This window comes from Carlito syrichta, unplaced genomic scaffold (genome assembly GCF_000164805.1).
Source record: "Carlito syrichta isolate Samal-C Ts95f unplaced genomic scaffold, Tarsius_syrichta-2.0.1 Scaffold307691, whole genome shotgun sequence".
Taxonomy (NCBI): domain Eukaryota; kingdom Metazoa; phylum Chordata; class Mammalia; order Primates; family Tarsiidae; genus Carlito; species Carlito syrichta.
Window position 1 is genome coordinate 354,696 of NW_007251787.1, and position 23,558 is coordinate 378,253.

The following is a 23,558-nucleotide window of genomic DNA, read 5'->3' on the forward strand; positions in this document are numbered from 1 at the left end:
TCCAGGCTGGGCGACACAGTGAGACTCCAACTCAAAAAAAAAAAATTTTGTCTATATAGAAAGACATTAAGATAGACGATTCCTAAAGTAACTTTAAGCTCAGAATGGAAAATATGTTATTTCTGAAACAAGAAATGAGGTATAAGGTTTTAACTTCTGGACTACAAACAACCCATTCACAGTTCTTCCAAGGGGCTGAGTTTGAAACTTGTTGATCTTTGAGGTTTCACCAGCTTTTCTGATGCTTTGGAGGACATTGACATGATTAAATTTAGCACCAAACACAAGCAGTCACTATTCACTTTCAAGGATCTACTGCTTGTGTTGCTGGGTGGGGTGCGGTGTGAAGCTCCATGGTTCTTTGGATAATAGATATGCTAACCATAATTAATTAATATGCTAACCATAAACTAAGGTGGGCTGATTACCATCTCTTCACCTTTGATTGGCTAATAGGGTGCTCTGCATTGGTAAATCCACATTCCAGATTGCTGGGGGGGAGGGGGTCAGGTCTGCTGTGCCCATAAAAAAGATGTCTGAATGCTTACCCTATTTTAATTTAAACTACCTACAAGAAACTTACCCATGTCTAACCTACGCTGAATAACCTGCCTCACTTGGAATGAATTTATCTTTAAGCTATGTGTTAAAAACTTTTATAAAGAGGAATACCTTCTCCGCAGTCACTGTAGCATGAAACACCTCTCGCTTGCCGTCTTGCGTCTCAGACTGGAAAGGCTTCAAGGCTTTCAGCACCATATTGGCAAAGGGGCCTTTCTGCAACCCTCCTTCTCTGTTAGATTCCTTCTGAGCCATCATCTGTTTCTGCTCAGGTTGAAGACAACAACAAAAGATACCATCTGTAAGTCAAGAAGGTATTACTGAGGGAACGTTGCTTCATTCACAGTATTAGACCTCGGAAGCCAGCCGAAGACAGTTGGAATCAAAGGAGGAAAGGCTAGGAAGAGAGATGAGACCTAGAATTCTCTAGAGAGAATGCAGAAGGAAGGTTTCCACTCCTGTGTTCAGATGAGACAGTGTAACAACAGGTTTTGGAGACAGGCTCCCAGAATCTGACTCCTTGCTTTCCCAAGAGTTCATCAGATCTCTGAAACATTGTGAGGGCAAAGGGGTAAACCTGATCTTGTCTTCTTCTGTTGATTTCATTAGAGACTAGCCTGTCCTTGCTTCTCCACCCAATATCCAATATTCATTTTACTCTAGCGTAAAAGTAAGGGAACTCAGTGACCAACACAGGGCTCCCCAGATTCCTAGGGAGGCCCCCTACACATAACAACAGTACAGATTAAGGTAATGTAAGTAAAAGGTTACCTGGGTCAGACAGCCTGCAAGTGAGTTAAAAGGAAAATGAAAAAAGAGAATTAATTTTGCTTTTATTAATGTATCCTTAAAAATAATGAGTCATGCACTAAAATTTCCATTAAAAAATTATATCCGTTGTTTGCAATTATAAAAATTGAAATTAAGTGTCCAAAAGAGGGTTTTATTGAAATAAAATATGGTATAGTCACATAATAGATTACTATGCAAATATTAAAAATGCTTTAGAGGAATAACATGATAAATTGTTATAATTGATTCAGTAAAGTTTAAGGTCCTAAACAGAATACAGACTATACAATGTGTTTCTTTTATTCTTTTCTTTTCTTTTTTTTTTTGAATCAGGTGTCTCACTCTGTCATCCAGGCTGAAGTGCAATAGCATAATCACAGCTCACTGAAACCTTGAACACCTGGGCTCCTGCAATCCTTCCCTTCAGCCTCCTGAGTAGCTAGGACTACAAGCACACGCAATCACACCCAGTTAATTTTTTTATTTTTGTAGAGACAAGGTCTTACTACAGTGCCCAGGCTAGACTTGAACTCCTGGGCTCAAGTGATCCTCCAACCTTGGCCTCTCAAAGTGCTGAAATTATAGCCACTGCACCTGGACTATGCAATATGTTTCTTATTGGATAAATGAACAATTAAGCCCCACACACAAATGCACTAGAGAGATATTTACTAATGTCAGATATGGTTTTCTTTGGATAATTGTATTATAGTAGATTTTATACTCTTTGTGTTTTCTGTTTTTCCAAATTAGCAGAGATAAGAGACTTTTCTGGTTTGTTTTGGGAAAAAATATCTCTTTTAAAAAACATATATCCCACCTACTCTTAGATGTTTCCGAAAAACAATAATGTATCACACATACATATATGTACTTGTGCTTGAGACAAAAAAGGGGAGTAATACAAGTGAAAAAACACATGTGAAATATTTAAAAGGGTATATGGGAGTTCCCTGTATTATTTTATCTGTGAGTTTGAATTTACTTCAAAATAAGAAGTGTAATTGCTTTAACAACAAAAAATAATAATAATAAGTAAACTAAAAAAAGAAATTTGTTGTCCAGAGCCAAAGGGAAATACAGGAGGGAAGGATGGAAGGAAGAAAGAGGAGTGGAGTGGAGGGGAGAGGGGAGGAGGAGAGGGGAGAGGGGAGGAGGAGAGGGGGGAAAAGGAAGGAAGGAAGGAAATTAGAAAGAGGTATAGAGGGTAATGTAGGAGTTTGTGCTTTGGCTCTCTGATGGGACCTGCAGCAGTAGTCCACAGCGGCCCCGAGGCACAATACAAAAGACTGTTTGGACCAATGCTGGAAAACGTCACCTCCACTGAGGTCCACTACAGAACTCTTCTTTTTGAGCCCAAGTGTCCTTAATTGGGTCTTCAAGACTAAATAATGCATGTCTTCTCTGCTGATAACTGAATCACATTACTCATCCCTGGATCTTATTTCCCTGACAAATCCAGAAGTTTTTGGGTCAAGCCCAACAGAAGGGGCTGCTGGAGACAAACAATGGAGTATATATGATCCGTTTCTACAGCTCACTGTGGGGTAAATCCAAGACCTATGCTCCATGCCCCCCCCGCCGCTGACGACTGCTCCCTGATAGGGAGCATGTGTACCCGGTCAAACTGTCCTTAAAGATGTGCACACCCTTGTACTCAAGGCAGTTACTAAGAGAGTAAATAAACATCTTTGCTTCTGCTTCTTTGCACGTAATGCTGTTTTGTGTCTTGCTCCCTTTCCCACACTGGGGGTATATAATCTCTCCCCCACGGCTCTTGGTAATGAAGAGACTCATTGCTATTAACTCATGATTGTCATAATGTTTGGTTGCTCAGGGTTACTGCCCTGCACCCACCCGCATTCCTTCATTATAAAACTGCTGACCCTCCCTGGAGCAATGAGTCACTGACCCCATTGTTGTATTCGCATAGTTAGTAAAAAAGATTGTTATTCATTTAATGATCAATAGTTATAAAGTTATAAATTCAATGATATGAACCTTGTAACCATAACTGATACACTTTTTTGTTTTGTTATACCCATTGGCTAATGATGTATCACAATGATGTTTTACTTTGTAGTAAGTTCCATTTATTCTTTTGCTTACAGTTACTGATAAACAAAAACTACAGTTTCCTGGTAATGGGTACCAAGAATATGCAAACAATGAGTGCTTGCTACAGATGAAACGCAATTGTCATTGGAATCTTATAGAAAGTTTTGTAACTTGCATAGTTTGATGTTAACCAATAGCAAACTCCAAAGCTATTGCTTATAAATATAGGTTGTAAAATCCAAGGAGCTGAGCTAGCCTTGGTATCTATAACTGGCTTATCTCCCTGAATTCCAAATTCAGAAATAAACTTATTTCCTCCCATTTCCCTGCCTCTCGGGTTTCAATGGCAAGCAAGAGAGAAGCTGTGTGTTCCACAGACCTTAGCATTGGGATGCAGAGAGCTTTGTACCGATCAGCCACCTTCGGTTAGTTCCTCCTATAAGTATTAATAAATTCATGTCTTTGCCAACCTGTCCTCTGGATGATTTCTTCAAAATAGGCAAACATTATGCAGGCACCCTCTCAATAGGTGTTTGATGAATCAGAGGCAATTTCTCTTTTTGTTACTCAGACATACTTTTCATATTATAACTTTGCTTTCCTTACTTGCATGCTGTGTGACAAAGACAGAGGGCCCCAGGGTGGGAAATGACAGAAACAGTGACTAGAGGGTGCTTATACAGAGACATAGGTCCCCACAATCACCCGTCCTACCTTAGTATTAGGAGAGACTGCTGGTGGGGCCTGTTGCCCCATGACATTTCTGATGGCTGCAGAGACAACAGGACTCAATTCAGCTTGACTCCTCTTCCTCAATAGACTTTTAAAAAACTGGTTTGTGTTTCTTATCAACTGATATTAGAAAAGACACAACCAATACACATATGAACACTGTAAAAACTCAAAAGTCACCTGATAAATGAATATTAAAACTATATCAACATATCATCAAGAATGGCTAGGCTTTTTCTTTTTTTTAATGAATATGATTTTTTTAAAAACTGTGAAGTGAAATTCTCAAATTGGTACACCACTTTGGAAAATAGTTTGGAATAGATTAACTAAAATAAAATATTTACTTACCTTTACATCCAGGAATTCCATTCACAGGTATACAGGCAGGAGAAGCACACGCATACACAAAGACGTATGTATAATACTCATAATATACATAAATCTTACTCATAATGGCCTCAAACGACTCAAACAATAATCAAGAGTAGATGCCCTCTCTCTATCTATAAGTTTATGTATACGTGTTTATGAAATTATCAGTTAATGGATATTATATAGTAGTAAAAGTGAATAAACTACTGCTACAAAGTACTAACATGAATGAAATTTTACTAACACCATTTCAAAAAGGGAAGAATTTATATATTGTGGTAACCCTAAATCTGAGGGGGCTTGTGCATAACATTTACCTATTCCAAAGAAGTCACCCAGAGCTCCAGCAGGGAGAAACACTGGTTTGTTAAACTTATGAGAAGGCACTGATGGCAGCAGGTCAGTGAGGAATTCGTGCCCCAGGACAGTACAGCAAACAGTTTTATCATTAAGCAAGTTAATTACTCAGATTCCTATACTGCTGGGCTGTTGGCTTACATCTGTAATCCCAGCACTTTGGGAGGCAGAGGTGAGAGGATTGCCTGAGCCCAGGGGTTCGAGACCATCCTGGACAACTTGGTGAGATCTTGTTCCCTACAATAAACCAAAAAATTAGCAGGGTGTGGTGGCAGGCATGCCTGTGGTTCTACCTCCTTAGAAGGCTGAGGCTGAAGGTTCGTCTGAACCCAGCAAGTGGAGGCTGCGGTGGCCGAGAGCATGCCACTGCACCATAGCCTGGGTGACAGAGTGAGACTCCAACTCAAAAAAAAAATTCCTATACAGTTTACAATCACATTGATTAAGAGTGACAACCAAGCCTGGCCTGGTGGCTCAAGCCTGTAATACCAGCACTTTGGGAGGCAGAGAAAAGAGGATTGCCTGAGCTCAGGGATTTGAGACCAGCCTGAGCAACATGACAAGACTTCATCTCTACAATGAATAAATTAAAAAATTAGCCGGGCATGGTGGCACATGCCCATGGTTCCAGCTACTTGGAAGGCTGAGGCAGAAGGATCTCCTGATCCCAGCAGGTCGAGGCTATGGTGCCATGAGCATGCCACTGCACTTCAGCCTGGGCAACAGAGACACTAACTCAAAAAAAAAAGGAGTGACAACTACATTATTTTTTAAGTTGCTTGATTACTTGTAATCCTTGATGGGTCACCTGCATCCCAAGACTTACTACTGGGAATATGCACATATCCTACAGAGATCAGCCTTGGTCAGAGGCTGATCCCTCGGGGAGAGACAGAAAGAAGCCAAATACAGGGGAAGAAAAGTGTATGTCCAGACAATTAGCTCATAAAGACAGACACAAGATAGTGAGTATTGTATAATCCCTTCTAGGTGCAAAGGCAGGCAAAACTCATGTGGTGTGAGAGTTCAAGTGCTTCCTCTAAGAATGAATCATAGAGGATGCACAAAAGGGACTTCCAGTCCCAATAAATTCCATTCAGAAGCCGTGATGGTGGTGTACCATGGCATATTTACTTCTTGACAACCTTTTGGGATCTACTCTTAAGATGTGTGAACATTCTGTGATGATAATATACAATAAAAAGTAATATATAGCTCTGCGAGGTAGCTCACTAATATAATTGCAGCACTTTGGGTGGCTGAGGCGAGAGGACTGCCTGAGCTCAGGGATTGGAGACCAACCTGGGTAACTTGGCTAGACCTTGTCTCTACAGTAATAACAACAACAACAACAACAACAATAATAATAATAATAAATTAGTCATGCATGGTGGAGCTTGGAAGGCTGAGGTGGAAGGATTGCCTGAACCCAGAAGATCGAGGCTGCACTAGCCCTGAGCATGCCACTATGCCTCAGCCTGGGTGACAGAGTAAGATTCTGACTGTTAAGGAAAATGGGGGTCGGTGGGCTGGTGCCATGGGAACAAAGTAAAGAATAGCAAAGAGAAAGCAAGAAGAGTTTACTCATATTCAGGACAGACTGAATGGGACCATGGTATGAAGTGTGGGGAGAGGGTGCATTTAAGGTGTTTACAGGGAAGCCAGACTAGAAAAAAAATTCCAGCAACCACATCCTTGGGAATTGATAACATAAGTCTTATGTCTTGATGTTGTCAGGGCAACACATCTTGTGACTTCTGCATGTGGCGGTTGGTGGGCTGTCACGAAAGCCTGATCACAATAGATCAGGCAACTCAGTTCTTATGGCTGATAAAACAAATACTTGGAATAGAGGGGTCATTAAAATAGAGCATGCTTGGGGGTTACAAACAATCATCAGTATTTGCCTCCAGGAAACCACTTCTGCCTTCTGTTAATGATTAGAGGGTTGGCTAAGTGATTTACCTAAGAAAGCATAACAGAGCTAAGCTATGGCCATAATGGCCATGCTGTAGCCCAAAGTTACTCCATGTTGGCACGTCACCTTTCACTGACTCAAAAAAAATAAAAAAAATACAAAAGGTTTTATATACACACACACACACAAACACACATGTGCATACGGATATTTATGTGTATAACATGTATGTATATGTATTATATATATATATGAATACACACACATATATATTTCTCTCAGTTAGCCTTAACTATTTAAGTGAAACCAAAATATCCTCTTTGACAAAGCCTACCCACTAGCCTTTCATCTCCAATCTATCACTAAGACGTGTCCCCCCAAATCTCTCTCAATTTAGTGTATTTCCATTCAATTAAAACGACCTGTATTTCCTCTTGACCCGAGGAAACAGTTATTCTCCCCATAGTTAAACGGGCCTCTTCAGATAGAATCCAGAGGGGCCACTTCAAACTGCAAATTGGGTGTTACTCTCATGCTAAGTATCTTTGATCACTTCTTATTTCTCTCAAGACAAAGACAGAATTCCAATCATGTTCCACAAGGTCTTGCACTGTCCTTCTCTTCAAGGGACTTCATGACAACGTTAGCTGATTTCTGTCCCCAGGCCACAGTGGCCTTCTCCCAGGTCCCCAAGCAAGGCAACAGCTGCTGCCACAGGGTGTTTCACATAGTGCTTCCCTCTGAGTGAAAACAACTTGAACTCCTTTCAGAGCTTGGCCCAAGGGTGGCTTCCATGAGGAAGACTCTTCTGGCCAACACCAGCTCTAACTCCTGACTTATGTTAGGGTTTCCTCGACACATGCCCTTGAAGAACCATCTTTATTTCCATCAGTGCTCGCATCTCAAGTTATAGTCATTAATTGGCTTTTAAGAAAATACATGCCTCTTATATGAGAGTATAAGCTCTACAAAATCTGGATTTGTAAAGTTCCTGTTTGATCACTAGAACAACCTAAAAGAGTTCCTTGTACCTGAAATATCTCATCTGAAAAACCTGTAATAGCTTGTAATGATTTGCTTGGAAACTGCTTGACATAAGTAACTCCATTTTGTAACAGATCTTCTATCTTAACCCAGAAATAACTCCCTTATGTAGCCTTCCCATAAGCACACCGCACACCCACATTCTTGTTCCCCTTGGTACTTGGAAACTCCCTAGTTACACAAATTCTGTAGCAATCTGTACCCCCTCGCAACCGAATGTTTTACCAAAAACATAAATCAAACTGTACAGCTTATATCCTTTATATCCTCCTTGCTCACTTTGTTCAAGGCCAAGAGCTTTTATGGCAATAGCCTGTCTTGGTCGCCAGCTTAAATAAAGGACTCATAATTCGACCCTCTCCGCATGTTGGCATCTCCTTTCTTGCTATCCGGCTATAACACACCTATTAGCAATTCAACATTTGTTTACTGAATGGATGAATGTATGGATGGGTGGATGCCATGCTGGCTCCTCACCAACGCCACCACCATGTAGCTGTATAATTTGGCTGGCTACCCCATGTCTATGGTCTGGTTATATTTTATTCTGTATAGCCAACTTCTGGACCTGATTTTTTTTTTTTTTTTTTTTTTTTTGAGTCGGAGTCTCACTCTGTTGCCCAGACTGGAGTGCAGTGGCCGCTCCCAGCCACTGCAGCCTCGTCCTGCTGGGCTCCAGCGATCCTTCCGCCTCAGCCTTCTGAGTAGCTGGAACTACAGGCATGCACTACCACGCCCGGCTAATTTTTGATTTATTGTAGAGATGAGGTCTCGCCAAGTTGCCCAGGTGGGTCTCGAACCCGCGGGCTCAGGCAATCCACTCACCTCAGCCTCCCAAACACAGGATTACAAGCTGAGCCACCGAGCCCAGCTGGACCTGATTTTTAAAGAGATTGTATAACAGGGTGGTCATGTTCAATTATTTAAGGCACTTTCAGGCAGAAGAGGGCATGAGAAATTATTAGGTGTCGTTTTTGACAGGACGTGAGCAGTTCATGACTGAAATAACAAGGCCATCGCTCTGATTGTATTAGAAAAAAAAGAATGATTTAATTAGAGGAGACTGAGCTGTCTTATGAGGTAGTGGGTTCTTGGTCATTACCCTTCAAAGAGAGGAAATTGGTTGACTCTCTGGCAAAATATTATAGAGAGATCTCAGCTCCAAAAGAAGTTAAACTAAACTTCCAGGGGTAAGTTAGTTCCATGAAGCTGGTTTCAGAGACCTATGCTGATAATGTCTCCTTTCCACATTGACAGGAGGGAAAACAGTCAAGGGAGACCAGGGGAATCGACATCCCATTCCACCACCTCACAGCAGCCATTTTCATCTCACGCATAGTGGTACCAATTTGTGAACGAGCCTATCCACCCACTAGAACTCTTTCATTTTCCTTAATAATCAGGAAAATAAGAATCTTCAACTTATTATTTCACTTACCATCTCCAACCTTCTATTTCAATCTTACAGGACTTACATTCTCTCTCAGCATTCCTAATTCCAAGTTTAAGTGTCCTCACACTTTTTCATCTCTCTTCCTATAAAAGCTTCTTCTGTCTGACAGCTATTGTCTCTGTCTTCATTAAAGATTTCTGTTTCAGTGCTGCATGTGGAAACTTAAAAAAAAAATGTCTACAGCTCTTCTCTGCCTTCTCTGAGGTGAAGCCATGGGTAGGACAGCAGAGAGCCCTCTGCACACAGACTTGCACTGGCTGTGGAGAAGGAGCATTTAACAAAGAATGAAAGATTAAGAGAATTTTAAAACAAGCAAAACAAAAACTGATTTCCTACATAATAAAGGTAGCATGGGGCACAAATAAAATTTCCTACATTTTAAGAAGTTCTAAGTAAGACTTAGGGATGAAATTTTAGAGCTGTTACACACACACACACACACACACACACACACACACACACACACACAAAACTAAATTAACCTGTTGTACAACGTGCAGAGCTGTCAGTCACTCCTGAGTTTTCAACCGGTTCCCAAACGGGATCATTTTTAACTAATCAGGATAATAAAATCCCCAAATCTTTAGAGCAGCAAAATGGGGGAAAGACTACAGCAGGGGAAACTTGGTGTTATCCTGGCCAAAGAAAATAATGAATATTGGACAAATAAATTAAGAGAAGAAAAAATTCTAAATATCTTCAGCCTGTGTTTGCCAGTGCTCCTCGCGATTCCCGTCTCTCGTCCACAATCAGAAAAACACAGGGTGGGCGGTTCCTTGAAAGCAATCATGTGTAGCTGCTGCCACCTCGTGGTTATGTCTAAGAACCACACCTTCTAATGTCTGCCTGGGAAAGTTAGATGCGTGACACAATCAGTCCTTTCTCTAGAGAAAAGCTAGGCACTGCTACCCAACAGGTTATGTCTATACAGAATGCTGTTCTTATAGCCTCACACGGCCTCGTTTGGCCTTCCTAGAAATCATGTGTGGAAGCCATATCATCTGTGTTGTACACACACACAAATACGACTTAAAAACTCTGGTGCTTTTTGCTGTTGAAGTTGTGCTTAGAATCCTAAAACTGTTGTATTTGGAGTCTCTCACGTGGAAGAGTCTTTGAGTGAGATGCTCCTTTGCTTGCTCTCTTTAGTCATTCAGACGCAAAGCCAGGACAGATCATTTGTTCTTAGGGAGCAAAACCAGATCTAGATACTTCAGATGGAGATGATAAGTGATTAACTGAATAAGGTAAAAAAAAAAAAAACCCAAATCTTTGCGTTGTGGGTAGTATATAGGGTCACTGGTACTGGAGAATAAAAGGAGAGAATTCGTGGATTAAAAAGAGAGGATCATTCGCGGAAGAAAGGACTGTCTGGGGCCTTCGCAGGCTGGGAACAAGGAGAGGAATGAATATGCTGGATGCAGGAACAAAGGCGCTTGGTATCCCAGTTGATGATTTTGTCGTGCTAGGATTCCCTCGTTTGATCTTGAAGCCCTCTGGATCGTGTGAGAGCATGACACACTGCGTAAACGGGGTTTTGAGAAGTTAACGCGGAAACCCTACGCCCCTGTTCTCTCAGTTGAACTGTTGACAAAGATGGGCAAAGAAAAACCTGATGGACAGCAGGTGGCAGCCCCAAGGACTGGAAAAGAGTCGCAAACACGTGCTGGAGGGGATCTGTGGAGTTTGTCACAAACGCTTCCTAGAAGGGATTCTCAGTCAAAGGGGGCGAGCAGGCTGGGGTGCCAAGCTAGCGGATGTCATGAAAGGAAAGGCGCGGGCTTGGCAGGGCGAGGACCAGGGCAGGTGCCCCTGCGCGCCCACGTCACCTGCCTCCTCCTCTTGCCGAAGACGGGTCATCCAGCCTCTGGAAAATGCGACCCGTCTTGGTCTCCGCAGGCACCACGCTGGCCATTCCAGTCCTCGGGCTGGCCGCCCCTGCCTTGATGGCGGTTTCCAGCGTGCCCCTGGTGACTCGGAGCTCACCTGGAAGAAAGGGCTTAAGCCTGCCCTGCTTCTGGTCAGTGATGTTCTCCAGGCCCGTGAGTAACAGGATTGCCTCATATACCTTCTCACGACTTTGGGATCAGCCTCTAAAGAACCCAAAATATATGAGATGACACCACCCCAGGTGATTCTATGGGCAAAATAAAGCAAAGGAAGTTGTCAGTGTCTTTTTAAAGGGAAAATAAACACAGTGTTGACAGTCCAGTAAAAAAGGTTTGGGTGGAAGATAAGAAAGAACTTAAGCAAGGTGGTCACTGCTCCTGGGAAAGACATCTTCAAAGAGTAGAGGATGCTTTTGCAATTCTTGGAGAACAGGATACATTCTCCTGCTATTTCTAAAACTGCTGTATTGAGGCACAGCTGACATTCGTTTCAGTGTACATATTTACAGCATACAATTTGATGCATTTTAGCATATGCAAATACTTGATGGAATGCATTTAATCGTTTTGTTCTTTCAAATCTCACATCTCAGGATTAGAAGATTTTCAAGAGAAAACATTTCCCTTTAGAAATGTTAAAGTTTGATCATTTTACACTTAGGTCTGTATTTTTTAAGTTATTTTATGTGTGATGTAAAGTATGATTCAAAGTAATTGTTTATCATGTGGATATGAATATTCCCAGAATCACGGGTTGAAAAAAGCATTTTTTCTTTAATGACTTTCTTTGACACCTTTGTCAAAAATCAGTTGTCCAAATACGAGTGGGGTCTATTTCCTGGATTCTTTATTCTGCCTATCAGTTTCTCTATCTTGTTGCCAGTACAACATTGTAGTAATAACCGTCTAGATATACAATATCCAGAATAATGAATAGAATATTCTTAATATTCAGTAACATTTCTAAATAGAAGATGCATTTCTTTATTTTAGCAACACTAAATAGAAGATGCATTCCTTTATTTTAGCAACACTCTAAGAGAAAAAATATTAAGTAAAAAAAGTATAATTTCCAATAACAAAACAACTACAAAATACTTAAGAACATCTAGTAAAAACTATTTAAGAATAGATTTTAAAGACCTAATTAAATGGGGGATATGCGTGATATTTAAATTAGAAGATTCATTAAAATGAAGATGGCAACGTTGTCAAATTAATTTATAAAATCCATCAGAATCTCAAGGGGTCTTTCGTAGAAACTACCAGGATGATCCTAAAACCTAGATGAAATAGTAAAGACAAAAGTTAGCAACACGAGTTGGAAAAATGCTTACAAGGAAACACTATCCTTGCCAGATATCAATATTTAGTATAAGGGTATAATAATTAAAGCAATATGTCAGTGGCATAAAGAAAATTAACTAATTGTGAGTGTGGAAGTAGAACCACATGTAAATCAAAGTATGGCATATAACCAAAACGACACTATAAATCACAGTGTTCAGAAAAATGACAGTCTATATGGGAAACAATATTGGATCATTATATCACATCATACATAAAATATATATCTGGTCACTTAAAGATCTAAATAGGAATAGTAATGTTGCTGAAGAGTGCACAGAATTTCTCATTGCATTGAGGTAGGAGAGGCTTTCTTAAAGAGGGCACAAAAAAACACAAGCCAGAAAAAAAACTTTGTCAAATTTGATTCCATGTGCATTCTAAATCTCTCTGTAGGAAACACGCACACACAAAGTAAACAAAGTGTAAAAATAAAAGGCAACAACTTGGAAGATATCTGCGATGTATGTAAATGAGAGAGGTTTTGATTTGAGTATATGGAAAACCGCATAGCAATGAGAAAGAGATAAATAGTCTATTTGAAAAGTGGGCAAAAGGTGTGACTAAGCAATTTACTAGAATGTCCAATAAACATATTAAAAGGTGTACGACACTACTAGTAATTAGCGACTTCCATAGCAGCAACATATGCTGTAGAAGAAATAACCAAAGAACAACAGAGCTGAGAAAAACTAATTATACATTTCAGAGTAGCTTGAATATCCTCTTAGTAGAGTCAATGTTAATAAACTGTATATTCTTACTGTCAAAATGCCCTTATTATTTTTTTCCTAGGCTGGTAAGGGCTGGAGAAACTCTTCGTAAACATGCAGAGTTCATAAGTGAAACTGAAACTATCATCAGAACCATTTTAAAAATAAGGAATATGTTTGAAATATTTGGAAGAATAAAGCCAGCCACATGTCCCAGTCCTACTGATATGAGCAAGGAAGAAAGGTGACCTTTTTTGCTGAGTATCTACAGTGTGATAAACAGCTAACGCTACATACCTCCTGCTTGTCTATTAAAAAAATCTAATCTCTCTAGTACACTCACATAATGACAATCATATTTCTCTAAATATGAATAGAGAAACTATTCTCTAATGTTTTATTATCTTATAAATGTAAAATTTATATTTTACTCCATAATACCAGTTTACTTAAGAAAGGTTTTTAAGTATTTGTTCTAGGGTAAAATTTATACTAAAAGAAAATGCGTTTACATACTTTTATTTTGGATGTACTCAACCTGTATTTGAAGGACTGTTTTTAAAACCTGTATCTCCAAGAAGAAAGCTTTCGTTCCAGGGCTTGAGACATCAAAGGCTAGACTGATTCAGGTTCTAGGGACAAAGGCCTGTCGATATTCAACTCTTCGAGTATTAGCTTAGTGTCCAGGCTTTGAGAGATCTATTCCCACCTTAGTTTTTTTTCCAGGATCCCCGTTGTGTTTGATGGTTTAATGTATAGTTTTGAAAAATGTAGGCAACCCCCTCGGGTCCCCTCCCACTGTGAAAGCTTTTCTGTTCTCTTAATAAATCCTGCTTTCTTAAAAAAAAAGAAAAATGTGAGGATGCGTATCCTCTCTTGTTCTTTGCCTTATTCTTCCACTTCATATGTTGTTGCTCTGAAAGTCACTTATTACTACTAATGTCCAACATCTTTTTAAATGTTTAATAAGCATTTGAATAAATTGCTTATTCACACCTTTTGCTTTTGCTCACTTTTCTAATAAACCCTTTGTCTTTCTGTTATTGATATGTGGTTTTCCATATAGTCTCCATATATACATATAGATGCCATATATATACGGCAAAAAAATAACAAGAAAGTGCATTCAGATCTATTTGGTAGCTTCATGATCCGGAGAATACACAGTCTGAAAAGTGTGGTGTTGTCCCAGGCATAACAGCTGGCCACTGGATAGCACCTAACAGTTTACAAGGTGCTTTCAAATGGAGTCTTGAAGATGAAAAGAAAGCGAAACACTCAAGGAATATTGAGTTATCTCTGAATAAGGATGATAATTCCTGCCCCTGGGTGAAAGTTCCCAGCACAGTGTCCCTGACACACACCAGTTGCCATTTGGTATAATCTTTCAATTATTACAGGATAAATTAGGTATTTTCAGTAGACGACTTGCCTGAGGCTACACAGCTAGTGAAAAGCAACACAGGGGCCTGAAATTGTCTTCCGAAACTGGGCCCTCTGCTCTTCCTTTTCCACCTGTCTTCTAATCGTTCAGAGTATGGAATGAGTCCCTGTTTTAAAAAGAAAAAGAAAAAAAAAAAAGACTGATGTTACCAGCTGTGTTTTGGAAGGCACCCATGTCCCCAAATATCTAACCTTCTTAAAATTACAATATTAGAGCCGGGCTCGGTGGCTCAGCCTGTAATCCCACGCCTGAGCCCGCGGGTTCGAGACCCGCCTGGGCAACTTGGCGAGACCTCATCTCTACAATAAATCAAAAATTAGCCGGGCGTGGTAGCGCGTGCCTGTAGTTCCAGCTACTTGGAGGGCTGAGGCGGAAGGATCACTGGAGCCCAGCAGGTCGAGGCTGCGGTGGCCGGGAGCGGCCACTGCACTCCAGTCTGGGTGACAGAGTGAGACTCCAACTCAAAAAAAAAAAATTACAATATTAGTAATTGTTTTTGCCTAAATTATTGATCTCTCTTCACCCAAAATACTTGCATTGCTCGCTCCCTCACTCTACAGATTTCTGCTCAACTGTCCCCTTTAAGCTTGACGTTCCCTAGGCATAGATAGCAGCTCATCCAGGCCTTCCTGATATTATGTACTATCTTCCTTTCTACCTAGCACTTTTGTACTGAACATTATAGGATATGCACTGTTGCTATTTGTTTATTTTCTAACTGTCAGTCTCTACTGGCATGAAAATGTCCTGTGGGCAAGGACTCTTGTCTGTTGCTCACTGCTGTATCCCTACCTCCTAAGATAGAATTTCGCACACAATAGGTATTCAATAGACGTTTGTTGAATAAATATTCATTTAATCAACTCTCCAGGCTTCCCTCGTTAGACATTTAGTCCTGGGCATCTCCAGCTTTCTAGGCTTTATTGCTTCCATTTGGTTTGATTAATCAAGGGCCAGAGTTGCCTAAACTTGGGAGAATAAACCTCCTCACCATATATTCTCTAACAGAGATTTCTTTCTATTTTTTGGCAATTAATATATTTTATTACAACAAATTGAGGGCAGATGTAGTTAGTAGGCTTTGTTAACAATTGAATGAATCAATTATTAACAGAATCATTTGTTAGCAAAGGAAATGGCTGGGAGATTATTTTTACCTAGAACCCAGTACTTAATTATTGCATTCTATCATATTTCCCTTAATAAATACTTCAATGAGTACTTTCTCTTTATTAGCAAGTATATCAATATACAGAAAAACAAGCATTTCTATTATCACTGGTTCATTTTCTCATATCCATTTGTACGTCATTCCATCAATGATCTTTTTATTGGGCATTTTTAAAAATAAAATTCATTTATTTTAAAGATGTGGGGTGCAATTCAGGATTAGGTAGATAAGTAGTTGTTTTTCAGGTAAACTTTGGGTCTCCTTTCAGTCTTCACTTCACCTGGTTTGAGATCATATATCCTTGTTGATGTGAAGGTGCCCCCCCAACCCCCAGGAGTTTCCTGCTACTGCCAATCCCTTTCTTACTGTATTATGATAAATATTCAGGGTCTGCTTATGAGTGAGAACATATGGTACTCAGTTCTTTGTTTCTTTTTTTATTATTTATTTTAAAGGTGTGGGGAACAATTCAGGCTTAGGCATACAAATGTTCATTATGCAGGTGCCCTTGTTGATGAGGTGTGCTCCTTGCCCCTGGAAGTTTGCCACTAATGCCAATCCCTTTCTTATAGTATTACGATAGTTGTTCAAGATCTGCTTATGAGTGAGAACATATGATAATGAGCATAACAGATTTTAAATCCATCCAAGTTGCTGTGAACTCCATAATTTTATCCTTCTTAATGGCTGTTTAGTATTCCATTGTGTATACGTACCGCTTTTGTTAATTCAGTTCAGTTTCGATGAGCAGCACAGTTGGTTCCATGTTTTTGCTATTCTAACAGAGATTTCTAAACCTGGGCTAGCATAGATGAAACCTAGACCAAATCACCATGGACAACTACAATTTCAAAAGAGAGAAAGGCCGAGAAGAGTGTTAAAATTCAAGAGCTTTAAGGCATAATGTATTCAGGGTAAGGAAGTTAGAAACATCTATCCCCAGAGGAAGTAATCCAACTTACATTGGTTCCACTGGCCCAGTTGGCCTAGATGCTAAAGCATGAACCACGATGTACCACAGAACACTCAAAGTAATTGAGTCTATGTAAACTTCTAGAGTAAGTTGATACGAAATAAATCATGGAATTTACTTTAATGTGTTTATGCTATTTATTATTTATTTTATCATATTTTAATTCATAAATACAATACTTACTTCAATATATTTTGCAATTATAAAATCATACAACACTTAAATGACTGCCATAAAGCTAAAAAAGCAATAGCCTGCCACATTCAATACCCCTGAAAGAGATAGATCTCTACAGTATCTCTAACCTATGATCCCATCTCTGCTCTGCCAATTGGTAATCCCAAAACTAGAATCCCTGGGTGAAATTATTTCATCAATTTTTGACTTCATAAGCCTAAGGAGCAGTCAGCATTTGTGATTAGCTGGAAACAAGCGAAGTCAAGGTAGTATTTCCTCCACTAACTTTCTACCTTCTTGGATGATCATAATTCCTCATTTTTTTCTCCTCTGACACTCATGAGGAGACATCTGAAACATTTTAAGAATATAGGACCATTTATTTGAGTGCACATGACTTTCTTCCTACATATCACGGATTTTAAAACTTCAAATCTGAAACTTAAAAACAAGGAAACTCTGAATTCAAATACCGCCTCACCATCGCCTGTATATTGTTTTCCCCTTCACAATATGTCAACATGTTGAGTAAGAAATACTAAGTTCTAAGTTCTAGTTCACTTTCCCCTTATGGCAGAGTCAATCTGTATAAATTCTAGATTTTAATAATGTGAGGTAAGAATCTCCAAAGCTAGATGGTTCGGATGGAGACTTCAGTGTTTGCAGAAGTAATGGGTCTCATCTCCTATTTTAGAGTAAAATAATCTCAGAGGAAGTCCTGAGAGTAAAAAGTGGAAGTCCTGAAATAAAGCAGAATAAAGAAATTATCAATCTAGTAAGGACCCTCAGTGAATGCTTCCTAGAAAATAGTCTATCTTAGATGAAATGCTCAAGCAGAGGATGGAAACAGCAGAAATAGAGGCAGAGAGGTGGGAAAGAATGCCTTCTGCTCACAGGGAGCGTCAGAGAACAGTAGCTTGGATGAACCAGAAGCTTCATTCACTCCTGTGTTCTCCATATCTCACACAATGAAGATGTGACAAGTGGCCCACCTTTGGCTGCGTAGTCTGACAGAACTGACCCACATCAGCCCCGAGGTTTACATATGAATTCACTTTCTCTCCTGCCCCAACACTGAGTCTCATCTCTACTCCACTACAAAGTGGATTGCGATTGCAATTCATTCACTTCACTGTGTACTGAACCAAGGTTAGATCATTTCCATACTTTATCTCCTTGCCAGACCTATGTATGGGCACAAGGATTGACCATTAAAACAGGCATTGGCTGTACATGGTCCATGCAGTGGTACAAGACTTCTACATCCCTGACCTATGCTGGCCTCCTTACAGTTTCTCAAACCTTCCAGGAACACTCTAATTTAAAAGACATTTGTATTTGTTGTGCTTTGTGCCTTGAAGATCTCAGCACTATTTATATGGTTTTCACTCATACTTTTCTGCCTACCATTTATTCTATTTTATTCATATCATTTTGTATTTGTCTATACTCACTAGAATATAAGGATCTTTGTCTATTTTGCTTCCTACTGTGCTCTTAGCAACCAGAAGAGTGACTGGCACAAAGTATGGCCTCAATGATTATTATGGTATAATTTAATCAGCCAATGTAATCTATACAACAATGCCCTGATAGACATACTTTATTATCTGCACTTTACAAAGCAGGAAATTGTGAGTCAGAGAATCTATATTATTTGCAAAAGAATACACAGAAAGTAAGTGGAAAAGCCTGAATTAATCTGCATCTGTTTGGTTACAAAAGACATGCTGTTTCTGCCGTGCCATGCTACTTTCAAGAAGATTCATGGTTTGTGCGTGGCTCAACATGAGTGAGATATGTGGATTTTCTGCTCTCTCTTAAGTTCCCTTTGAGCCATACTCTCAAGAACCATACTTTCCATGGCTGATCCAAATGTCAGTCAGCATGATTCTTACTTTTATGTTTGGATCCTGAGTTTACAGGATATATACCAAGGCCTTTAAAAATTGCAAAAAGAAATTGCAGTGTGAAAGATGAGGGGTTAAAGTGCAGGACACTGACCTACAGACATGAAGTATCAATAAAAGGTGACAGTGTGTGTGTGAGAGAGAGAGAGAGAGAGAGAGATGGAGTAAGGTCTTAGATCTCTAGTTTGGAAAATTAAATAGTTTGCAAACAAAAGTAAGGAAGGAGGCACAATCTTACCAAAGACTAAGAAGCATGTCTGGGAGAAGCTTTGATTGTGTTTAAAGATATTTTTAGGACTGTTGGACAGAGGTGTATTCAGGTGGTTACTGGCCCAACTCATTATGCCTCTCCCATGTTTCATTTTGATTCCCTGTCTTGTTTCCCTGGATCCTATTTCTCGCTTCCCCAATTCACTGCCATCAGCTCTGATTTTGCTTCACAATAACCCAGACTGCTCTGATAGAGGAAGTCAGAATTCCTAAGCACAACATCCCAAAGGACATGGCAAAAGGAGCTTGACTTAGAATATGCCAGTAATGGAAACAATTCAATATATGCAAGAAGAGATGATAATCTAAACCAAGAGTCTGGGAAGAACACAGGACCCAGAGTCAAGTGAAAATCTGGGCCACAATTCAAGCCATTTGATTTTTTTTTTTTGAGTTGGAGTCTCACTCTGTTGCCCAGGTTGGAGTACAGTGGTACACTCATGGCCACCACCAGGGTCAACCTGCTGGGTTCCAGCAATCCTCCCGCCTCAGCCCTCCAAGTAGCTGGAACTACAGGCACGAGCTACAATGCCCGACTAATTTTTGACTTACTGTAGAGGTGAGGTCTCATCCATGTTGTCCAGGCTGGTCTCGAACCCACTGGCTCAGGCAATCCACTTGCCTTGGCCTCCCAAAGTGCTGGGATTACAGACTGAGCCACTGAGCCTGGCCACTGTTTGACTTTTTACAGTAGAATCTTACTTAACTGCAGTTATATGATGCCAAGGTACTGGATGGTGACCGGTGGGGGTTAAAATCAAAGACTTTGCCAAGCAAATTTAGAAAACCTTTCCTCTCATATGGAAGAAATGTATAGCATGGAAGCAGAGACACACAGCTGTACAAACCAAGTCAGTTCAGCAAGGAGAAGGATTGAGGAGGAAAGAAAAACTGGCAACACAGTTAGTGTGCATGCTACCAGGCCTATGGCAGCAAGACAAATTCTAGACTCCTCTGATTCATACCTAACTCATGGATATTCCTTACTATAGCCGTGGCTTGGAAATATAGTGGGATTCTTCAGAAAAAGAAACAGCCAGAGGACTCAAGTCTGCAAATTAGCATCAATCTTTGGTTTTGACAAGTCAGCCAAATAACATTCTCTCCAACCTCTGAGCTTAGATTTTATTGCTTAAACACACACACACACACACACACACACACCCCTCTTATTTTGCAAGCTTGGAATTCTGTGTCTTTATTCTTTTTTAATTTAACAAATATTTAACAAATATCTTATGCAACTGACACCATACAGGGCACCATGGATAAACAAATGAGAAAAAGAGACACAATGAAAGAATTTCTACTCTCGTGGAACCCTTTGCTAGTAAAAGAAACAGAAAATCCACAAATACATAAGCATACAAAATATATTGAAGAGCCAGTGATAAGTGCTATGAAGGAAAATAAACAAGGGAAGGACTGAGGAGTGCCAAATTTTGGGGGGGGTGGGTTGAAATTGCTAATTTAAAGCAGTCACAATGGTGAAGACCAGAAAGTGAAAGGGTAAACGAAGCAGAGTTTTTTTATTATTCTCTCCTCTTTGGTCTTTTTGTCCTTCTTTTCTCTTCACTTTTTACTAGGCATGTGTGTGTGCATTTAGTTTTCTTGTTTTGTGTGTGTGTGCGTGTGTGTGTGTGTGTGTTGTGGCTTGTTTTGTTTTGCTTTGCTGTTATTCCAGATAATTTTGTAGTGTGTGTTGGTCTCTGCTTTGCATCATCATAGAGTCGTGGTGGGGAATGGATCTCAGGGAACACATACCACAATAAGTGGACATTTTAATTTGCAAGTAGCAGCTGATTCATAGTGCCCCATCCCCCACTTTACTTGGATTTCAAAAACTACAAGAGACAGCAAAGTTTTCCATCCACCATCCTAATTCAAAATAGAACAAATCCAGAGCCCAGATCAGGGAAGAATAGAGGACTGAACAAACATTAGAAGGGAAAGCCTCTCCCACTTACACTGAATAATAGAACTAAAGAAAAAAAAACAAGAGATCTGCCACAAATGAGAAAAAGTCAAAGGAAGACCTCAGGCAATTCCAAGTCTACCAAAAACAAAACTCCTGAGAAATCAGACCTTGGTGCCCAAACAATGGAAGTCACCAATGACTGGTCCCAGAATACAACAGGGATTAGAGAATGGTTAGAGAGAGTGAATAAGACTCAAGGAAGACAAGATGCAACACTGAAAAAACTTATAACAGAAACTCTGGCAATAAAAAATTTCATCCAGGAAATAAATAACAAGATGACAAACATGGAAAGCAGAATTAAGCTGGCTGAAGAAAGAATCTCAGAACTTGAAGACCAAAATGTGGAATTAACCCGATCTGTAAAAAATATGGAAAGAAGACTCAGAAAGAAAGAACAAGCCTGCAAGAGATGTGTGATTGATTATATCAAGAGGCTGCACCTATGCCTGACTGGTATCCCAGAAGAAGAAAGAAAAATAAGAACAACTTGGAACAAGTATTCCAGGAGCTAATCCAAGAAAACTTTCCCCATCTCACCAAAGGTGTGACCAACCAAAGATAAGAGATACAGAGAGCCCCCACAAGACATCAAATGAGAAGACCAACCCCTAGACACATAATAATTCACCTACACAAAGTAGAAACAAAAGAAAAAATACTAAAGGCAGTGAGAGAGAAAGGTCAGACTACCTATGGGAGAAAACCAATCAGAATAGCAGTAGACCTACCAGCAGAAACACTACAAGCAAGAGGAGACTGGAGCCCTATATTCAAAGTCCTAAAAAAAAAAAAAAGTGTAACCAAGAATTTCCTATCCAGTCAAGCTCAGCTTCATCAGTGATGGAGAATTCAAATTCTTCCCAGATATCCAATCCCTAAGAGATTATGCAGCTTCCAGACCAACTCTACAGGAAATATTTAAAAAGGTATAAAGCACAGAAGAAAAGAAAAGGATTGACCACATACTTCCCAAGAGAACAGCAGAGCACAGAATCAGCAGAGAATACAGTGCACAACAAGAAACCTGAAGACACACACATACATTAATCCCAAAGCCAAAAGAAAACAAGCAAAGAAAAAACTTTATAAGAACCTCAAGACAGGGATAAGTAATCACATTTCACTAATCAATCTGAACATGAATGGACTAAATGCACCACTGAAAAGACACAAAATGGTGGACTGGATAAGAAATCATGACCCCATTATTTGCTGCATCCAGGAGACTCATCTCACTACAAGTGATGCACACAGACTCAAAGTTAAATGATGGAAAATGAGTTTCCAGGCAAATAGATCACAAAAGAAGGCAGGAGTTGCAATCTTAATATCAGACAAAAAACCTTTAAGCTATCAAAACTTTAAAAAGATGCAAAAGGACACTACATAATGATAAAAGGTTCAATCCACCAACAAGACATATCCATCCTAAATATATATGCATCCAACACAGGAGTACCAGCATTTATAAAGCAACTACTAACTAAACTAAAAAAAGATATTGACTCTAACACTGTTATAGCAGGGGACTTGAATACCCCACTGACAGCCCAAATAGATCATTGAGACAAAAAATCAACAAGGAGATCCAGAACCTAAACTTGACACTTGACCAAATGGACTTAGTAGATACCCACAGATTATTCCACCCAACACACATGGAATATACATTCTACTCATCACCACATGGAACATACTTCAAGAATGATCACATCCTTGGCCATAAATCAAACATAAACAAATTCCATAAGGTTGAAATCTTGCCACACACATTCTCAGACCACAGTGGAGTAAAAATAAATATCAAAAATACAACAGCATTTCCCCAAAGCCCACAATGTCATATACACTAAACAGCATAACACTGAACAATGACTGGGTTAACACTGAAATCAGAGAAGAAATTGAAAGGTTCCAGGAAACAAATGAAAATGAAAAAGCATCTTACCAAAATCTCTGGGATGCCATGAAATCAGTTCTAAGAGGGGAATTTATATCTCTATGAGCACACGTCAAGAAAATGGAAGATCACAAGCAGAGAACCTAACAAATCACCCAAGGGAGCAGGAAAGAGAAGACCACCAAAATCCCAACTTTAGCAGAAGAATCAAAATCACAAAAATAAGAGCCCAAATACAGGACACGGAAGACAAAAATATCATAGAAAACATCAACAAAACAAAAAGCTGGTTCAGCCGGGCTCGGTGGCTCAGCTGTAATCCCGCGCCTTGGGAGGCTGAGGTGAGTGGATTGCCTGAGCCCACAGACTCGAGACCCGCCTAGGCAACTTGGCGAAACCTCATCTCAACAATAAATAAAAAACCAGCCTGGCATGGTAGCGCACGCCTGTAGTTCCAGCTACTTGGAAGGCTGAGGCGAAAGGATCACCGGAG

At 39.8% G+C, this 23,558-nt stretch overlaps 1 protein-coding gene across 1 annotated transcript in view; it reads right to left on the reverse strand.

The window, feature by feature from the left end:
* Window positions 1-8,329, reverse strand: part of AIM2 (absent in melanoma 2) — a 12,067-nt gene extending 3,738 nt beyond the window's left edge. Inside the window, 4 exon segments of the mRNA XM_021715796.1 lie at window positions 130-284; window positions 618-836; window positions 4,128-4,263; window positions 8,315-8,329. Coding sequence (XP_021571471.1) covers window positions 130-284; window positions 618-836; window positions 4,128-4,263; window positions 8,315-8,329 — 525 coding nt within the window.
* Between the last annotated feature and the right edge of the window lie 15,229 nt (window positions 8,330-23,558).